Here is a 21,861-nt window from a genome sequence, read left to right as displayed (position 1 = left end):
GGGTGAATGACATGTTAAAGAAAACTATGAAGGGTCAGTTGACAGCTGTAAAAACGTTGCACATATGTTCTCAATCCAGACTCCTCAGCTGGTGAAACAGTCGTGGTTTGGTTAGGCTTAAATGATAATCGGTCATGTCACTTACGCAACTCGTGTTTAGGTTCTAGGAAACTCCAGGGTACACTTGTTTCCACACTGCAAAATTGTTCATTGAGCATTTGTAGACTAAAAGACAGTCTCTACCTTGTCCCTGATGGTCTGCCGTACTTTTTCCCTCTCTGCCTCCATGCGGGCATGTTTGGCCTTCCTCTCCTCCTCTTGCTGCCTCAGGGCCTCCTGTCGCTCTTCCTCCTTCTTGGCTGCATCCGGGTCCTTCTCCTCCTCCCCACCCAGCATCTTGCCCATGTCTTTGGTGGCCCCTGGACGGAAAAGAGATTCAGAAATTGGCGGTAAACACATAAACAAAATAAATATCCGTAAAACAGTTGCATCTGTGGAAGAGAAACAAGCTTATGTTAACCTCGGCGGTGCCAGGCTTTGGCAACGTCTAGACAATAATGTCACATATGGTGTCACCCGCGTCTGTCTCTCATCTTCAACTATAAACACTATATGTTAGCAGTTCTGAGGATTATGTGCCGACGGGGTTCCCTGTCGATCCTTGAGGCATCTTGGAAAACAAGACAGAGGACGAAGAGCCAACTGGAAACGCTTCAAAGACCAACAGAGACAGAGGAAGACATTTTCTTCCCTCTGCTGCCGGCCATCTGTCAGCACTACCTGTGCCTCCTCATCCTCCCAGGTAGTCACCCTTTGTTTGGATGTATCTGTTGCGTTTCTATATACAGTAGCAACTACACTGAGTTTAACATTATGAGGAACCGATGGTGATTTGAAAGGAAATCGTTTTACGTTTGTCGAACAACGAGGTTAAGCTTTCAGAGTTTCTGATGGATTCATGAAAACCCGGAAAGAAAAGTAATTTCAAAGAGAAGCAAATGAGGAGAGTTTATCTCACAACTCAACACTATCACAATACTGGTGCTGATTCGAAATGTGTTGTTATTCTACATGTATAAAGATTCAATCAGGTCACAAATCTAATTTCCTTCCAATATATCATTTTTCACCCCTCGGGTTATGTGGACCAGCAATGAAAGAATTAGATAGATTGTTTGGTTGATTGACAGAAAACTTACCACTAGCAACTTCTGTAAGCCACACACACACACACACACACACACACACACACACTCAACCTATTACTTTGGTTTTGGACTTCTAAGAATTTGAAGGTCTCAATGATATTTTCCGCTATTTTCTGACATGTTGTTTTTGATTGATAAGTGACAAAACAATTGAGTTGCCACCCAAATCGTTCACAGCTTTGTGTCATAAATTAAAGGAAAGTAAAAGAAAAAAAAAACCAAAAACATCTTCCTATGCCTTTTCTCAAAATATACAGTGTGTGTATCTGCTTGGGTTGAGATAATGTACTTATCATCCAAGTACTCCAGTGTGTCAATTATCGTGCTTGTGATGAAGGAAAATCATTGACCTGCGCTCTGATCAACCCATATCCATTACAGGCTCAAATGAACAACTTCCAGTTAAACCTCACTTCCCATTAGCATGGTACAGATGCAGATAATCTAGCTGGTTAAACAGACAGACACAGATAATGGTGCACTACTCATCCCTTGTATTTGCTATGTCTATCATGATGAAAGTAATAAACAGAGCAGGTCCACCAGATGTGCCTTGCACAAAGGCGCCTCCAGTTCCCTCTGCACTTTCTCTGCTTCTGCCTCCTAAAACGTCTCACGTCTTTATCTATGACGGAAGCTGCTCTCTAGACGTGAAAGCGACTCCCTCAGGCCTATCGATACTGCTGCTGTTACCTCCGTCTGATCGATAGTAAATACAGGACCACCTTAGCGTGTATGAATTATGGATTCTCCAGCAGAGAGAAAACTTCATCTGAGTATCGATCTGCCTCTGAGGCACTGGTGAGAGGAGCGCCTGGATGACGGTGTGGTTTACCATCCAGCATCTTTCTTTAGCCAGAGCCAGAATAATGGCTAAATACGTTTCACCATGGAGGAAATTTATGAGGAAAGGCGACAGTATGAACAATGGAAAGCTTTGGCCATTCAGAACGGTATCTGAAATAAATACATCTTGGAAAACAGAATTATGTCTTTGCTTATGTGGTTACTTGACAGCATTTGCAATCAAAGTTATCAATGATTCATCGGCTCACTGAATGGGATTGACTGCAAACAAGCTTGAGTTTATAAGCTAAATCAATGAGAGGCTAAAGACAGACTTATCAAAGCAAATTCCATTGTTTTAAGTGCTTCACATATTCCATAAAGTGTGGATAGTTCTGTTGTTCCCTCTTTACTCACATTTAAGTGCCAACAGAGATTTTATCAAAATGTCTTAATAGACTGCTGGAGCAATGACATACTTGTATGTGCTAACTGGAAAGTTAGCATCATCCTGGTAATATTTCCACTTGGAGTTTGGATTATTGTCCCTCTGCAGAAACAGACTAGTCACTAGTTGTTCGGTGTAATGACGTTTAATGTCTCCAACAAACTGTTTAGATAATATAGCGACTTGTAAGAACACACCATTTTTTTAGACATATACACATTTAAAATCAACTTAGGTATTTTATGTCGTAGCAGAAAACGTAAAAGCTTCTTGCATTAACCACATATCTTAAATCAGGCATTTAACCACAAGCCTATCAAATAAAAAATAAATCCATTTACTCTGATACAAGGGAACCAGGTTTTAGGGCTCATTCAAGCGGTACTATGTCTTTTTGTTTTGCAAAAATGAAGATTTTCTTAGCCAAGCCTCTGATTTATGGGAATATAATATCTGTCTATTGTTGGTTAAACATTTTGGCCTCTGGGTGAAATACCTTTGGGTAAATTACAATAAATAAATGAATCCATTACCAGGTTGAAAGTTCTCCTTGCATTCTACAATGTTTTAATTAATGACAAGATACCCCTGAAACACAAATTGATGCCTTTCATCGGAACATACAAACTTTAGCAGTTAAATGTTGATTTTTTTAGTTCAGCCAGAAAAGCCTGACTAAGATTAAAGACATACATGAATTTACCACTTATCTTCCAAATTGTTTGAGACATGTTACTTTGCTGACATTAACAGGCATTCTGGCATTGTGGAGCTGAGTCTGAGTTAGGGATGAGCAAGTACTTTATCCATACTAGTACTCAGAATGGGCAGTGATAATCTGAAGCTATCAGTGACTATGGGGTTGATCAGAAGTCGCTTTATTGTTAATTGGAAAACTACTGACAGAATAGCCTCAGAGGAGTTTCAGATCTGTATTTTCCATCACGTTTTTTTTTTTTTTTTTTTTTTCCACCAAATGAGGATTTTCCTCGATCACGAGTATGGATTTTGACACATTTGATTTAGATGATACTCCTATTTGTAAAAAGTACATTTACCAGTTCAACCCCAGGCTGAGCTGTTCAACAACAAGGCTTTCCTTCAGGAGCCACATGCATTTGTCATCATTTTCATTGTACAGACTAATGGACTGGTTAATCGTCACTGAAAGTAATCAATGATCAAGCTCGTGTTCTTGTCGTTTCGTGGTCATGTATTGGAAGGCGTTTGAGAAAAATAAAAATGTAATTGTTCTACAAACCTCACATTAAAAAAAATCTAAGAAAGGTAAACTTGTTAATTCAATAATTATACTGTCAATTGATCAGTCTGATTGAGCTGGTGGAAAATTAGTGTTGAGTGTTGTTTTTAAGCTACTTCAGTGTGGAGGTTTTAGTTTGTGATCATTACAGGACTGAAAGTAACTTTTGGAAACCAGAAAGGTCATTAAACATTAATGGTTCGAACATTAGTGCTGATTACCAATCCTATCAACCCTCTCAGATATATTGTGGTCGTTTAGTGTTATGTGGCAATAAAAGCCTGAATTACTGCCTCTTCAAGGAGCCAAAAGAGAACATTTCTGAGGGACTGAAGTCAATTACTCCGAAGAAATGTGGCTCTAAGGACCGTGTGGTCCCCCCTGGTGTTTGTGAACCCAGGGGTGGCGGGTCCTGTTGCTCTGCAGCAGGCTCATACCGTGGTCCTAATTGCCCTGCAGCGCTGTGTGGTGGCAGCAAACCTGAGGATGACAAATTAGCACTCAGCTGGTGGGTGGAGGAGGGCGGTGAAATGTTCCCCATGACTCGCCGGGGAGCTGGGTTAAGGTCAGCTTCGTTGTGTTAAAACACACCAACACACACCATATGTACCAGGCTGCTGTAATGCATGTGTACACGCACATATAGACTATATGTGATCATACACAATCAATAATCCATCATAAAGCATCAATAATAAATAATGATAATCCATCACTGGGTTATTTTTCAGGAAGCCAATGAACCTGAGATCTAGACCACATCCTTAAGTTTCATCTTCTTGGCAGCTTAAAGAAAATTATAGCATGTTACATGGATAAAATGAAATATTAATCAAACACAGCCCCTTCTTCATTTTGAGGAGGCTAGTGAGAATACCGAGGAAGAGCGGTTTGGGGAAAAAAATAAATATAACGCATGTAGGGCCTGTATCCAGAGGGGCTCATTTTGCTACATTTGGGCACTTTTCTCCATTTATGTTTCCACTGTGGTATAAATGGTGGATTGAACTCCTGCCTAAAGCGACAGAGTCTAAGTATCTCAGGGTTTTGATCATTGGTGACAGCAGGATGGATCGAAGCCAGCTGAAATGGGTCACGATCGCCCTTTATGATTCTGTGCTGATTATGCTGTGTCATCATCCTGCTTTCTGACAGACAGTTAATAACCTCTGACTTTTGGACTGTTGTTAACGTTGTGGAAATGTTGCGCTTTGGTTAGGCTTAGTAACAGGTTGTACTTTGGACTAAAATAACTACATTCAGACACGTTTACGCACAATAACTAATGCATGTAACATCATCAAAGTTTACGTAACTCTTGGTCACACTCTGGATTCAAACCCAGTCTCTGGAGGGAAAGTCCTGTGTGTGAACCATCCAACCAGCCCAACTCGAACTTTTCTTACTCTTTAAACATTTAAACAATGCTTCAAGAAGTGACACTGAAGGGTTAACTGTAACTACAGGGCCAACTTCAGAAGCACAGGGCCACTAAAGTGACTGTGCTAAAGCAGAGGATGAAATGAGAAATTGATCATCACTCTACTCTCCAGAGAAGAAAAGCATTTTCTCTTTGTCCCATCAGTCTCTACCCTTCACATGTTCCCTCTATCCCCCTCCTCTGTCCTTCTCATATTTCCTCCACTGCCCCCCCCAGTCTGTTTTTATTTCAGTTCTCCTCCAGTAAAATGAGATCTCAAGACAAAATTAGATTTTTTTTTTCTTGATCCACTCCTCCTCTTTTCATGCAGATTTTCTTTCCATAATTCGATTCTGTCACAGCACGACCATCACTTTACAAGCATTACTGTATTTATGACCCGTCAAGCCTTCCTGTCCATCTCCACCTCCACCTCCTCCGCCACTCCATTAGAGGCCGGCTCACAGATTTCCACTGCAGACAAAGATGGGCAATTCAAGGCAAAGTGCTCCAACGGCCTCAGTCCTCTGATTGTGCATCCAGATGCTTATTACTTCACTCAGTTGTGCTACGGGGGTTTTGACACACAAAGGCTTTAAATTCAAAGCACTGGAGATACAGCACAGCTCTTTGGACGCATTAACAGACACCCAAACAAACAGTCAAACGGTGATCAGAGCAGAAACTACAAGTACAGTGACATTTGGACGTTCTGTATTTGTGTCCTGTAAGTCTTTTGTATTTTACATTCTCTCATCTTTTGATGTAGGTTTCGGTAACGGACTGTAGGAGAGGAGAAGGAGGATATTCGTGAGCGGGTCATGTCAGCCTGGCTGGAACACAGAGTGCACAGACAGCGAATCCACCTCCGATACCAAAAGGTTAAATAAACTGTATCATCTTGAGCCGAGGCCACAGAGTGCAGACGGCGCCTCCCTCAATCTGAAGATATCCTATGATATTTATCTGAAAGTGCAAACTGGGATCCCTGCTGGAGGGCTGATTTCTATTGTCTGGTGAACAGTGAGGGACAGGAAGTACGAGCAAGAATAACCAGGATGAAATACAAGAAAAAGATTGGCGGCGAGAATTATGATGGATTACAAAAGGGACTGAAGGCAAACTGCATATTTGCAAAATGCAAAACAATTTTTGCTTTCGGGCTGAGGGAAACCCAGAGAGAAATTGTGACAGAAACTAATTGTCAAATACATGAAATTATGCCGTAGTGACTTTTGCAGCTAGAGTTGATCTGTAGTCCACAGCCTCCAAGAAATGTCTCCATGTGTGAGATGCTGTCTAACAAAAAAAGCCAAGTTAATTTTCTTTCTTCTAATAAATTATGTCAGACATGGTTAGGCCTCACATTTAGAAGAACTTTTCAAAATTACAGAGTTTGCTATAGCTGACTTTATTTTTGGTTCAAACAATACTTAACACTTTACATTTCCACATTAAAACATCTAAAAATGGTCAAGAAAACTGTGTTTTTTCATTTGCTCACCTCTCACTATATCCTCTGGGGAAACATTAGAGAAAGGAAGTCAGCAAATGTGACCAAACGTAGCAAAACTTAAAACATTCCCTCATCTATGAACATTCCCGCATGACTCTCGTCAATTAGATGACCATCAGCAGTATGTACTGGTGCTTTGGTTCGGTGTATGATTGGTTGTCAGCGTTCAGCCCGAATACCGACAACCAATCACCGAGTCTCATTCCCAGGTTGTCAAATGTTTGACAAAAACAAACGCCAGCTTTCGTTCTTGGGTTGTTTCCTCAGTGTCTAGATGAGCACAGCACTCTGACACTTCAACTTATCACTGAGTTTGTGTTATACGTTCATGTTAGACACTATATGTCTTGACATTATCACCAACATTCAATAATCGTCCTCATTGATGTACACGTTGCCACTTTATTACCATGGTACCCGATAGTAGCGGGGACAAAAGACTGTTCTTTCCAAATCTGGCTTCCATGATTCATATTTTACTTTTCTGCAGTATTCATTAAAATCTTTATAAAGTGTCTATGAAGAGTTAGTGTGAAGAAAGAAAGAAGGAGTAGTGAAATGACAAAGAACACGAGGATGGTTAGTGGGAGAACACAAGACAGAGGAAATCAGAGAGACAAAGCATGGATCATTGACTCCCCCTCCAGCTGGTCAGATGGATGGCGGTGCTGCTGGGTAATTTGTTCGGGGTGGAGGGGTTTGAAAAATGGGGCTCATTTAAATAATGGACGACCTCCATCGCCAAATTACGCCCTCATAAGTCACATGGGCACCTGGACTGGTGGAACAATCGGCAACATCGATCAGGTGTTTGGGAGGCATCTCGGGCCAGATTACATCACTATATTTTAATTTGTTCAAGCCCCAAATCCCATACCAACATGTTCTACCAAAGTACTCTTGAGCACTTTCTGTGTCGGGTCTTTGGCGCACTAATCAACCTGCCTGTGGCTTCCTGTTTATACCCCATCCTTGTCTGCTCCTTGTCAACCCGCCTGCACAGGAAATGAAAAGGTCCCTGGTCAGCATCAGTTCATGCTGATCTTTAAGAGATTATCTGAACATTATCTTTTATATGAGCTGCTTTATGAGAAAAGTTTCACGTGTTTGATATCCTGGTGAAGGCAGGACAGACAGGAAGTACATATTGGGACCAAATGAAATGTTTTGATGGCAACTGTGTGGAGACAAGCTGTAGAGAGAGTCAATATCTCCATGACAAACATATTTCACCTTATATTATTTACTAAATTAATTATCCTTGGAAGGTCCCAGAGTCTCAGTTCAAATTAACTTTGATCTTTGTTCATTTAAGATGTGGCTTTGTGCAAGAGTACACATAAGAGAGAATATCTTCGAATGTATTTAACATGTAAGAGTCTCCAGACAGTGGCTCATTGTATCTGCTAGAATGTCTGTCCTGCTCTTCATGATAATTTTGTCTGAACAACAGGTTGGTCATGGTGGGAAGGATGTCGTTAAATGTGGTGGCACTAAATATAGATACAAAAAATGTAGATATAACTGATCTGTTTTTCACAAGCTTACACTACTACTGTCAAATTACCTTCCAAATGTTTGATATTCTTAGTGATTGAGATACATCTGGTGTTAGGCTGCTTCACAATAGCTTTGGCCAGTCGAAGGAACATTGGACTAATCAAAGCTTGTGAGTGGACAGGAGAATGGGTCATTTTCATAAATAGCTAGCTCAGCGTATTTTGCAATAATTGTGATGCATAAGATGAGCACAGATGCACAGGTTGTTTTAAGTCAACTAACATAACAACTTGTCATTTTACCGTTCATAACATCAAATATTTGGAATAATATATAGATAGAATACAGAAACATGTCCGTAACATGGAAACACATTGGTAACCTTGGAAACATGTTGGTAACCATGGAAACGTGTATGTTGCTATGGAAACGTGTATGTAGCTATGGAAACACAAAGGCAACAATGGAAACACAGTTCAATAACCATGGAAACACTTCTGTAACCATGGAAACATTGGTTACCATGGAAATGTGTCTGTAAACATGGAAACATGCCTGTATCCAGGCTATGTCTGCTAACTAAAATTGAAGTTCTAATTACAGTTCTGGAGGAATGTCAGGGCCTGGCATGTTGAACAAATAACCATGAATGTTTGCATTGAATTTCCTGCCAATCCATGATATAGCTTTTTAGTTACCTGACACCAGTGTTAGACTGACAAATACAGAAACATTCCTTACTAGTTACTATACTTATATATGGCTCATTGTAATGGATCCACCTTGCTGTCCTGGACTGATAAATGCAACGTAACATGGAAACTCTAATTAATCCGATTGCTAATTAAACAACCAGTAACTACAATCTATGGCCCGCAGCTGAAATCTATATCTCAGTCTGGACCAATGAAATGTTCAAGAGGTGTCTGACATGTAATGACATTAGTGAGGCCTCGCCTGGGTGTGTGTGTAAGTGTGTGTGCGTGTGTGTGTGAGGCTAAATTAGATAAAACTTTGAGTGCAGCTAAATTGGACAGAGTGGATGGAGTTGTCTGTGTTTGTGTGCAATTCGTCCTGACATACCAGAATGTGTTGTGTTCCTGTTTGTGTGTGCTTGTGTCCAGATAAGATTATGTGTACATTCTGATAAAAACAAAAAACAAAAGAAAAACACAACATTAATATTTTCAAAGGTGCAGTCGACAAGGACAAGTTTCTTTGTCAAGTGTCTTTTCCAGGTTGTCAAATACAGATGCTTGGGTGGGTATTTGGCCCAGGACTCCAGGACAGTGTGTGACACGAAATGCTATTTTGCAACTTGTGAATGAAACGCAACAATCTACTTATCCTTCTCTAGAATTGTCTCGGTCACATACCAAATACCACAAGATATCTCAAATAAACAACACCAGTAAATTCTAGTTTATTTAGTGAAAGTTCCCATTTCCTCTTTAATCAAAATTACAGACCAGTAAAATTATTTTAAGCTAGAACAAAATCAAACTGGTCGGTCCACACAAGTCATGTCTATGCATGAGGAACACTGCAGGGTTGTTGATTGATTGATGTCCTGACACACCCACCTAAACCCAGCCCTCCCATTGCCCGGGGTACACTTCATCTGTGTGTGTGTGTGTGTGTGTGTGTCTGTGTGTGTCTGTGTGTATTCATTGACATCCAGCTGCGCCTCAATGAAATAAATGCCAGCCTGCTCCAGGAGAAAAGGTCACGGCACTAGACAGCACCACTGCAGAAGGTAAATTACAACACTTGGATCTGGGATGGATAGAGAGAGGTTGGATGAAGAGGTGAAATGCTATACGGCCTATAAGATGCAGAGGAGGGGGAAGGGTGGAGGAGAAAGAGGGGAAGGAAAATGAAGTTTGTTTGGCTGAAAATGAATGGAAGCAAATGAAGAATAAATGGATACTTGTGTGTTAAGAGAAGAAGAATGCAAACGACCTAATCTGCACAGCTCACAGCAGGAAGGACAAAAGGATAGATGGGAAGAGTGGGAATTGAATGGAGATAGATAGAGGAGAGTAAATTGCAAAAAGCCTGTGGGAGAGAATGGATGAGTGAATTGGAAAAGAAAGAAGGATCAAGTGATGGGGAGCAGGGAAATTGTTCCATCGCAGGCCGACAGAAAGCTCAGAGGAAGGGAAAGAGGAATGGATGGATGGGTGAAGACAGAGATGGAGGAAGCGATGGAGCCTAATAGTGTTCAGACTGAATGTAATACAAATTTCAGGTCCTTTTATTTGTCTAAATTTGAAAGCTTGCGTACAGATTTATTACCTGACAGGTCCAGATCAGAATTCAGATAGGTGTCTCTCATCAGGTTTGGACTTGGGCCTTTTCATGTAATTTAGTATCTTAGTACCAGTACAAGTACCAGTTAGTTTTATTAATATTGAGTTTTAAAGATGCGTAATAAATCCTAGGTTTAGGAATGTGCAGAACCCTGTGTTAATTTGAGATAACAACAACGTCATTGACCATCACAATATTTTGCGGTGGACATCATTATATGCCAATTCAGTAGACGTTGTCCAACCCTGCGTTGTTGCTCTTTATTCTTCTTGAGCTGACTTTCTCCATTGCTCCATACTAATTACTTCGGCCACTAGAGGTCACCGCCTAACAACAAACGAGGAAGACAGGCTGGAAATGTAGTTTATCAGTTCAGGCCTAAGTCTCATCGTTGGTAATACTAGTTAGTTTTATTCATACTGGGGTTATAAGTAATATAATAATAATTATAACTGACCTTTTAAAAGTTTCTAAAACAGCAACACTATTTTCTTCTTGCCCTTCTTAATTTCCTCCCATTGTTGTACATTCACAGTCCAATTGTGAAGACAATTTTCATCTATTTTTAATGCACTGATAGCCCTTTTCTACCAACAATTAGCCAGTTCAGTTATGGTTTGGTCTCCTGATTTCTAATCTTACATAGCATTTCGACCAAAACTAAATTTGTCCGGAACGGAACGGATTTTGATATGTGAATAAAGAAGCAGCACCCCCTAGTGGCTAGATAGTAACCTCAACCACAAATCCCTAAAATCCATGATGTAGCTTCTTTGTAGAGTTTTTAATGTGTTAAAAGAGGCACACAGTAAATTGAATTGAAACTAAGAGATCAGATCCAAAGGGACCAAAGGAGAGTCAAAACCCAGAACCAATTAATCCAAATATAATTTGGCCCAATTTGTTTTTTTGTTTTTTTGTTTTGTTTTTTTCACATTATAGTACCACAGTTCCAGAAGGGAAAGTGATCGAGAAGTAATAACAGCACGCTGTCAAGAAGGAAAAGACGAAGACATGTGGTAGGGGGGAAGGAAATTTAAGAGAGAGAGATTTAGGTGAGTAAAGAGAGCAAGGGAATAAAGCGTGGAGGAATCAATGGAATAAAAACTGAGCAGAAGAAATGAGAAAGGGGAGATGTGAGAAGACCGAGGGGACAGGAAAAGGCTAAATAAAAGAGGGATGGGGATGAGGGAGAGAGAGCAGGCTGAGCTATAGAGGAATAAATCTCATTTGATTCAGGCTGGTGGTCACCGAACTGATGAAACTAGATGATTTGATTTAAGGAGACACTGACCTCTGGCCCCTGGGGGGCCCTCACTTACAAGAACATTCACATAGCCTGTTTTATGTTATGTTATCTTACTGAATGAGCAGGCACCTGGGATGGAAATGAAAGCCAGTGGTAAGGCTACGAACTTATACAAAATACAACTGTATTAAGTCACACTGATACCATTTTTTTTTTCCCTTTGTGCTATACTGTGTGTTTTGTTTCATTGCAATTTCACCCAGTTTGAAAGAAAACTGCATCTAAATCAGTAAGTGAAAAAATGACACTATAGATCGTGACTACTGACCGTCCGGGATGGCCCTTAAAGTGAAACTCTTGCCAAAAAGCAACCTAGGCTTTTTGTGAATGTATATGAGTCAAACCTTTGTGTAAAAGCATAATTACAATGAAAGAAGCACTTTTAAGATTTACTGTAGTTTCGTTTTTGGAGTTATAGTGCACCGGTCCTCAAGCCTTCCTGTTAGGTCACTCGGGGATTGACACTTTTTGTCTGCACGCCGAAGATACAGCTGCTAATGTGAGTTGTTCAAAAAACCTTCTTTTTAGCAAACTCTGTGTACACAAACAATGTTCTCAATGCTTGTGTTCATGTGTAGAGACCACGGGCCATTCCACCAAATTAGATTCCAGTCTTAAATCTATCTTTTGAGATATCTTGCCATCAGCAAATCTACTCCAGAGAGGTTATGTGTTAGGTATCTATACTTTTTTAGCACTTGGGGAGGCAAGCTCTGGCCCAACTGCCAATACTTAACTTTTAAAATTTCAAATGATGCTTCATATCTGCTGCCGATTTTTGCCAACAATAGGACACAGGGTTCCTCGGCTGTCAGCCAACTTGTCAATAACTACATCTTGTTCTCACATCACAGGACAACAGGAAACAGCTGTACTTACCACCTAAAGCTTGTTTCATTACAAAATCCATGATTCCTGCTGATTCGTATAGATGTTTATCTCAAAACCAAAGAGAACTGAGCATGTAGCCACCAAGCCTGAGATCTCTGGGTGTCTTGATCCTTCTCGAGTTCCCCCTCAGTATTCAGTGACTCTCTGATGGACCTGAGAAGAGAAGAAACGAGAAACGATTAAGCAGCAAACCATGGAAAACACATATTAAGATATATACATGCAGATTAAGTAAGAACACTAAATGCAACAACGGACCTCCAATAAAGCAGGTATTGAGACAGCCGATCAACTTAATGTTAAAACAGCAGATAATCGGATCTTCTTAACGCTCCCCAGCTCTGTGACAGGAATCCTATTCTTGGAAGCACTTCAATCAATACTGAGGCCATTTGCTCCAAATCACTTATCTGTCTGTAACTCAGTACCAACGGATCAGCTGTCTTCTATCGCTGACTGGTCATAAATATTTCACAGTAAATGAAACGATGTGGTTGTGTTCTGCTAAAATCCATCACACTATTATCTGACCACATCCAACATACATGCAGGAGGTTATGACAATCAGCGTATGTCCACACACACAAAAAACACACACTTGTACCGTGTCAGGGAAATAACAACATATAATCACAGCCATATTTTTCTCATTAATATTAATGAGAAAAAGCACTGTCTCAGTTTTAGAAGCCACTGCACTGTGAATGTCACAATGTGACATTAATTCAAAAAACTATGGTATTCGAGGTGAGACAGTCAGTGAGGTTGCTTGTCCGTCTGAAGCCATATTATCAACACCAACATGGACTACAAAATAAGATCAAATGCATTCTTTGAAATGTTGTTTTTCTGGTTATGTTGCATCATATTTGCATCTGTAAGCCCAGTCATGAGAAAAGACCATCTTTCCAATGGTAGAATACAAGCACTCTCTTGAAGAACTATTTCACCAAAGGAACGACGGCCTTTTAATAACACTGGGACGAAGGCAGCATGGAGGGAAATTAACCACCCTCATTTGACTTCCTTTAATGCCTCTGAATTTTAGGTTTGGGCATTTCATACAGTTAGGGGGATTGCAGCTGCCTTCATCATTCTGCTGTGGTTGAGCCTCGCTGCTCATTGGCTCATGTTGAATATGATTGTCCCTGTTTTGTGTCCCTGTATATATTTGATAACCTGCTCTCCTGCGCCACTGTCAACCAAGATGAAATCCTCCACATTTATTGCACCTGGCGAACCAGAACACCATTTCCATTTTGAAGCAGATCCCTCCTGCTCCCCTCGCCCAGCGCCCGGTGTCATTTCGCTACGCCAATATTTGCTGAAGCTGAATAGAGCCGGGATGAGATGGGATGGGTTGGCAGATTGAGCTGCACAGCTTATTCTGGGAGGCGACGGGGGAGACTAGGCCGAGCGGGACGACAATCCATTTGTAACTGTGACCAAGTGCTTCAGGGGGTGAAGAGCCTCATTTCCATACACACACGCACACACACACACACACACACATTTCATTAACAGAAATGCAAATATACTCAATACGAAAAAATAAATAAATAAATAAAATGCAACACACTTAACCTTGTGTTAGGAGAGTAAGCTGTGTCAGCATATGATAATTGACACAAAGTGTTTGTGTGTATGCATATAAAAAATAGGTGTGTATCTAAATGTGTCGGTATGAGTGCACACAAGTGCACTTAATCTGAATTTACGTACAGTATTGCATTTTAAAGATTGAATTATTAATGTTAGTATTAACAAAGCTGTACACACACACACCCAGGTCTGGTGAAGAGCCTTGGGTGAAACGTCTGTACTGAAGCATCATTACTGTAAGAAAGAATGAAGGGAATAACTTTAGAAATTAAATCATTAATAACAAAACATGAACAGCAGAAAATAAACGGATGAAAGATGGAAGAATGATGCACAGTTTGTGTCTTTTCTTTAATCATGAAAAATAATCACATTTGCGATAGCTGCAACCAGGTACAGTCGGTGCAGGCATCCTAGTAAGTAATGCCCCTTTAGTTGTAGATCATTCCCCGTTTTTGCAGCCCAGCATGACCAGTTAATCTGCTGTTCTTTGACTTATAAAATCAAATCTTGCACAAAATGTTGTACGTGTCAATCAATCCATTTAGACATAACGTTCCCCTCTGGGTGGGGAATTTGACTGCAGAAAACACAAACAATCCCATTCTTCCCAGCAGTTTGCCCACAAATTCAACAGATACATTACCAGAAATTCAAAATGAGCAGATCAATGAATGGGCACAAAAGCTTTCCAACATATTTTCAGATTGTTGGTTTTCTTTGTTTTCTTTTTTAACAAATGTGATGTGCAAACAACATGTTTAAAGACCCCTGATTGGAAGGGAATATACATGTAGATACGTCTCATTCCCAGGGAGTCGAATGAAGGGGAAAAACTGTGAGACTGTGGCGTTTTACCTTTTGAGTTGGGAAAAAAGAATAGAAAACTGAAAGAAATAGAAAAAGTAACAATTAAAACAACAAAAGAAACTTCCATCTTGTCATCACGTGGCTTTTGATTTTGTTCTGTCTTACATCAATACATCACTGTACAGTAGAACGAGGGGAAGCATTCATTATACAGTGCGTGTGTGTGTGTGTGTGTGTGTGTGTGTGTGTGTGTGTGTGGCCTCTGGTGTTTGCGGTCTGGCAGCAGAACATTTCTCTTATCATTACAGAAACAGACTCAAGGACACACTAATGGAATAAAGGAAAGATGCTGCTGTCAGACAAGGACATCCGGAAGAAAAGGACACAAACACACACACACACACACACTCTTGTGTATTGAGGGCATTCACTTTGCAACCTTGACATTAAAGTCATAATCCGTAAAAATAAATGATCTTCAATCAGTGTGCCCCGGCAGCGATGCAGCCTCTGTGGAAGCTCTCTGCTGCTGTAAATCTTTATTTGGCGGTTTCTGAAGTGATGTCTTTTATGTTTAGACAAAATAGAAAAGGTCACTCGTTGTTTTTGCCATTTTTTCCACCATCTATTCACTCTCACCCTGGTTTCTTCCTTTCTGCCTAATTTCTCTTTATCGCTGGTTACTTTCTCTGTGTTATCTCTCGATCCTCTCTCTGATACCAATTACCTTGTTTGTCTTCTTCCTTTCTCATTTATTGCTCATTTCTCTGCCTCTTTGTTGCCTTTTCCCCTTCCAGTTCCAACAATGTACACACGAAACACCCATCCACATCTGCATCTCTTTATGACTTCACTGATGCCTTTATCTCTCTTGCACACACACCGTAAACTACACACCCAGGTATAGCCCATGGATGCACAGACCATTAAAGATGTTATGGGGTAAATATAGTTAAACTCTTCATACAGCTCAAATTGAATACACTGCCAGTGTTGACCCTAGTTTTAGGTCACATTTCCATTTAGCCAGATGGACCACCCTAACAACACATTCTCTCTCCCAGCTGGTCAAATCTGGCAGCTTAATCAGTGGCCTTAAGTTTCAAACTTCCATGCTCTACCTTCTACTCTAAAGTCACTTTTTAACCAGTTGACATCACAGATTTTGTTTACAAGGATAACCTAACAAAGAAAGGGCGGCAACACAGAGATAGAACAATAAATCAACAGAAAAAAAACAAATTAAAATAATCTGATACAACATTTGTCCACAACAACTAACTGGACTCAAAAGCTTTCCCTATAGCTTTCAAGCTGTTCAGTGGCATGGTATTCTAGTTCAGGCTGTAGATTGCTGCAGCAGGCACCAAAACCCTGAGAGCTGTCTTCACTAATTCAGTTTGGACTTCAGGAAAAACAAATATCAAATAACAAACTCTTTGATTTATATATTTTAGTTTTGAAGAGAAAATAAGTAAGTAGGAATTTGGAAGAACAAGTAAGGAAAGTGACACAAGTTACTGTCAGATACGTATGTTACTCTTGGTCAAATTTTGGGACATGAACCCTTTAAAATCAGTCAGCAGGTTGTCAAAAGCAAAAGAGAAACTGTGAAGTGATTAATACAGGTGAACTGATTTACATAGCACCTTTATCAATATCATATATATATTTTTATCATGATGACTTTATTGTTATTTATTTAGTCTAGTAAGCAAATAAAAAAAATGCAAAATACCAGTTACAATATGGAAACCACTTCTGAACTAACATCTGCTCCGGAAACACATTTGAAATAACTTCAAGGGACTCGCATCTCAGCAGCTCTTCTGCATTTCCTCCTGCACATCTCCTACGAGAAGCGTTGTTCAAGCTAACATAAAGCTTCTTATTGAATGAACTGTCAGTTTCAGATTCATGGTTCACTGTGAGCTACCAGGGACATTTCTGCTTTCTGTTTTTGACAGCTTCATAAGAATCGTGTGTGACATATTTAAATTGGTGCATTATAATAATCTCTCTGCTCTTTTTGTGCTTTTCCATCAGCCTCTACCTGCAAACTGAAGCCTCTCCAACACAATAGAAGCAGGATGACACAATCTTAGAAAATCCCCCATCTGAGACAGACTAGAACAATTCATCATGGTGTTATTGTGTGGAACGGAGGAGCGTCACTCTACCTGCCTCCATTTACATCCTCGTCAGAAACCAGAGGCCTGAGCGCTGCCTCGTTATGTAAGAGCTTATCAGTGGGCGGTTAGCGTTGGACTGGAAGCTGAAGCAGCTCTCCAGCATACTGAACTTTTCCATTCTGGTGATAGTGGGGCGGCTTTAAAACCTTACATAACCCTCCCTTTCACACAGGGCCAAATATACCATACAATCACTGAAGACAGCACCCAAGGGCATCCCCACCACCTCCTCCACTCATCTACCATCCCCCAGCACCCAACCATTTTCTTTCCATCCTCCACCAGCCTTTATTCTTCTTCTGCCCCTTCTTTTTTTTAATTTCATAATCCAGGCGCTGGCAGCGGTGCGTGACGCGGGATAATGTTATCAGGGCTGGGCAGGACGGCGCGCTGATCCTATCCAGTTAATTGGAAGTTGTTTCCGAGTCTCACGGCCAGAGACGGAGATGGGAACGGCTCAGGGAGGACGACCATGAGCCTGACGACGTAACATGTTCATGACAGGCGAAAGGAAATGTGTTGGCGGGAGAGAAAAATGGAAGCAATGAGAGAGAGGCTTTACATGTGTGTGATTTCAGTTCAAAGATGACAGCTCCATTATAGGAGTTACAACCAGCATGGAGACACACACATACAGACACACACAGACACACACACACACACACTGGATCCCTGTTGTATTTATTTAAACAATAGAAAAAAAAAATACATGTTGCAGTCATGCAAAAAATCCTTACTCCAGTTTTGCTGAATTTCATTTTAAGCTATAAAGGAAAAGGCTGACCATTTTCTATATATCGTATTGTTAATTGCTCAAAATAATTAATTTCTCAAAAAAGGTAATACTGTGTTTGTGAGAGACTATTGTCCATGATGGATTATCAAATACAGCAACCAATTTCTTCACCTGTGATAAGTGCCCCAGACTCCCTTTGAAAAACGTGAAATTTTCAGAGTTACTTGTAAGTTGTAAGATATTTATTTCTTTGTGTAAAAGAATGCAATTGTCTCTGTGTGCTGGCTGCTACTGTTAGGCGAATGGTGGAAAAAACACATTTCTGACAGGCTCATTTGTACTCCCTTTCCATACAAAAATAGATACGTCCATTTCACATGATGCAACCACTAGAGGGCACCTCTTAGAGTCAAATGGGCCTGGCAAGGACCTCCACTTTTCCTATCCAGTCACCTCCAAAATGTTTTGTGGCACCTGTTTGTGTCTGTGCCAGGACAAAATAAGATCATTCAAATATGTAAAACTTCTCACCAACTCACATGACCTCTCCTCAAAAACTGATTGATGATTTTAAAACTTCTTCAACTTGTCCTGTGGTCGTGACTTGAATCAGCTACCCTGCAGAGGTACTGCTCCACTGGTCTAGCTTAAAAAGCTTTTAGAAAAACATGCAGAAATAGGGACAAAATTGACACAGAAGGCTCCCTCCATATCTAGCTTTTAGCATAATGAGCCTTTAACTGTAAATGTGTAATAATAATATTATTAATAATATCTTTTTAAAACTGCCTAGTATATATTAAAAGATGATCAGGTTCAACAGGGTTGGACAACAAAATCTACATTGTAGTCCATTTATGTGACACAAGAACTAGTTATCATGCTGGAGTGTTGAGGATGAGTTTAGGAAATAAGCTGCTCTGTAGTCTGGTGGAACGCCAGCGAATACTTCTGTATCTCATGTCAGACGGCAGCAGGTTGGACAGGCTGGCCAGGATGAAACAGTTGAAAAAGTTGATGGGTGTTGTCTTCATACCAAAAGACAACACCCATCAACTTATTCAACTGTTTCATGAGCTCATAACTGCAGATTTCATCAACCATAAAGATTTAATCCATCATGTCCGAAACCTCACAAAGTGTTTGCTCATGTTGCATTAACAGCTGGTGGTTTCATCAGCGCCATAGATTCACTGCATTAGTGGTGTAACGCAATGTTCTCATGATTGTTTAACCACCACCCACAGTGTTCAGCAATGATCTGACGCAAATTACAGTCAGCATGTTAGTCTGAGTTCTCTAGACTGATATAAAGATTTTGCTTCCATGTAGGACAACCCCCCTCAGAAACCTGGTCCCCGACGGAGATCATCAGGAATGTTTGCAAACAAAAAACAGATCTGACGAGCTCTTCGAGGAAGAATTCATGTCGGATAAGTAAGACAAATAAATCATGGGTCTAACCCTGCTTTCCCCTATAACCAGTTTCAAGGACAGATGTTTAAAAGCCAAAAGTTATTTATAGTGGTCACACACACACACACACACACACACACACACACACACACACACACACACTGGCCCTCAGCTAGCCTTTCAACCTGTGTTTGATGAGTTGAGCCTAGGGACACTCGACTGGGCCTGAATGGGAAAATCAATAGAGAGATCTGGACAAATGGGCTGAGATGGATCCCTGACAGGAGCTGCTTTCACACCAGGTTAACACGACTCCACCAGGACGCTCCGTCTTCATCTGTCAGCAGACACACTACTGTGGTCCACAGGACTACACAGGACTACAAACTTTGCATGTTCCTTGCCCTACTAATGACTAGATGCTGAATGAACAACAATGGTAACCAATCACAGGTAGAAAAAAAAAATCTAAAAATGAATCTAATGAAATCTAATGAAAGAGAACTAAAGACATGTCCAAGCCCACAAATGAGTACATTAGTGATTTAACTGAAGTATGAACAGTGGTTCATACTCATATTCAGGATGGCTGTAACTACCAAATACTAAATCAAATAGACCCAAAGCAGAAATAGAACCGCGTCTGATGATATGACGTAATATGTAATCTGTCATTATGTCAAACTTGCAGAAAATGTGAGCTATAATAAACCATGTTAAGTATTATTAAAACATAAAATATGCAAGTTAGAATTAGTCTCATCAGTGTAACCTAATTTCACATCCGAGGCGGTTCGGTCACTTTTAAAGAAGAAAGATTAAATGCAGTCATGTATCCTTCCTCTGCCTTCCAGTCTGTGCTGAGGGAATAATTTATCACCACAAAGTCACATGAATAAATAATGAGGGTTCTGCGGTGAAGTCGCCGCCTGGCAGGTCTGAGAGCGAGGCGACGCCGTTAGCATTTCATCATTAATTCATGTCCCAACGTCTCGAGAAATGTGATTTCTGCCTTTTTGCAACATTGTGTGCCTTCAGAAAACAGAATTTCATGAACAAAGTGAAAAAAAAATGTTTGTCCACCTTGTTTACTGTGAGAGTTTTACTGACCCTGAGAAAGAAAAATAAAAGTAAAGATGACGGCGTTCAAACTCTGCTGGACTTTATCTGCTTTACGCTCTACAAGACAAGAACAACACAAATGTCACAGCTTGTTCACAGCTTGTCCAATTTTGTTACAGATTTTGATTTAAAAGTAGTAGCAGATAAATATCGAAGTCACATACATATCAGTCAAATTATTCCCACTGTATAACTGGCTGGATTTATAGAGGAATTGTTACTTATATACACTGAAATGACAGCTTGACTTTATCCAGCTGGCTTCTTGCAGGTTTGGGTTGGACAAGTTCAAATATTTACCAAAAATAAAGAAAACACATACCAGCCAATAAACAATAGAAACTGAGTTTGTTTCAAAGTTTGACATCTCAAATCTGTCCTGAGAGAACCCTCGTTCCATATAAATCAAAAAAGGAAGAAGAAAATCAACCCAACATCTCTGAAGCATCAGTTTCTACTGATATCAGTCAGCTGATCATCTTCCTGCACTTACAGATGCAAACTTTAAGTAATTTATTGTATTGATAATCACCTTAACAATTGAATAAGTGTTATGTTGGATGTTTTTCCTTTAGAAACCGTTTTAACCATTGACATGATCTATGAGTCGGCTACATTAGTCATTAAAAGAACTGATCAAGTTAACACCAAGTTATTCAATTTAAAATTAAGTAACAGAAAATAATGACTTCATTTTAATTACGTCCCTATTGTCTGTCCGGGTTCAACAGCTGGCAACAAAATCGACCAATAATGACAACAACAAATGACTATTTATCTTAATTAAATACACCCCCTCATACCAGTATTGTGTGCTTTATTTGGATATATTTAATACTGGGAAAAATCCTGCTTTTCATTTTGATGATCAAAATTGAAACCTCATTTAATACAAGTTTCAGTTAAAATCGTGACACCTCTGATGTCAACGTAATCTTATTTTGTCTATATGGTCATGTTGTTAAAATGCTCTTTTACATGGCCGCAGTATTCAGCATGCATTCAGGCTGTCCCCAGATCAGCAGCACGCTCAGTCGGTCGTTCTCCCTTCAGTACAAAACAATACAAGCGCATAGCACATGCGGCTAATAAGCCTTTAATGATAAAGTAATGTGCTGTGAATCCCAGCTGAGAAGACAAAAGCTGTCACAGTGAACGTTGAGGAGATTTAGTCAACGATAATGTCGATTATCCAGCGTAGGCAGTTCAGTTTGAAGACATTTGTATATGGACTGAACATCAGCTGTAAGATGAGCCCCCTTTGTGCCCACCAGGACTGTTCTGATGAGTTGGTTTTTGTTTTTGCCAAGTTGGATTGAAGCGATGTGTGT

At 40.2% G+C, this 21,861-nt stretch overlaps 1 protein-coding gene across 1 annotated transcript in view; it reads right to left on the bottom strand.

Annotated features, from left to right (window-relative positions):
* LOC119008131 (complexin-2) overlaps positions 1–21,861 on the bottom strand; it is a 51,244-nt gene that overhangs the window by 6,313 nt on the left and 23,070 nt on the right. The window contains exons 2-3 of the mRNA XM_037078201.1: positions 12,641–12,805; positions 244–419 (exon numbers count right to left, since the gene is read on the bottom strand). Coding sequence (XP_036934096.1) covers positions 244–419; positions 12,641–12,671 — 207 coding nt within the window. The 5' untranslated portion in view covers positions 12,672–12,805. The remainder of the gene's footprint in view (positions 1–243; positions 420–12,640; positions 12,806–21,861) is intronic.

Source organism: Acanthopagrus latus, chromosome 18 (genome assembly GCF_904848185.1).
Source record: "Acanthopagrus latus isolate v.2019 chromosome 18, fAcaLat1.1, whole genome shotgun sequence".
Classification (NCBI taxonomy): Eukaryota; Metazoa; Chordata; class Actinopteri; order Spariformes; family Sparidae; genus Acanthopagrus; species Acanthopagrus latus.
This window is presented reverse-complemented; position numbering and strand designations above follow the sequence as displayed.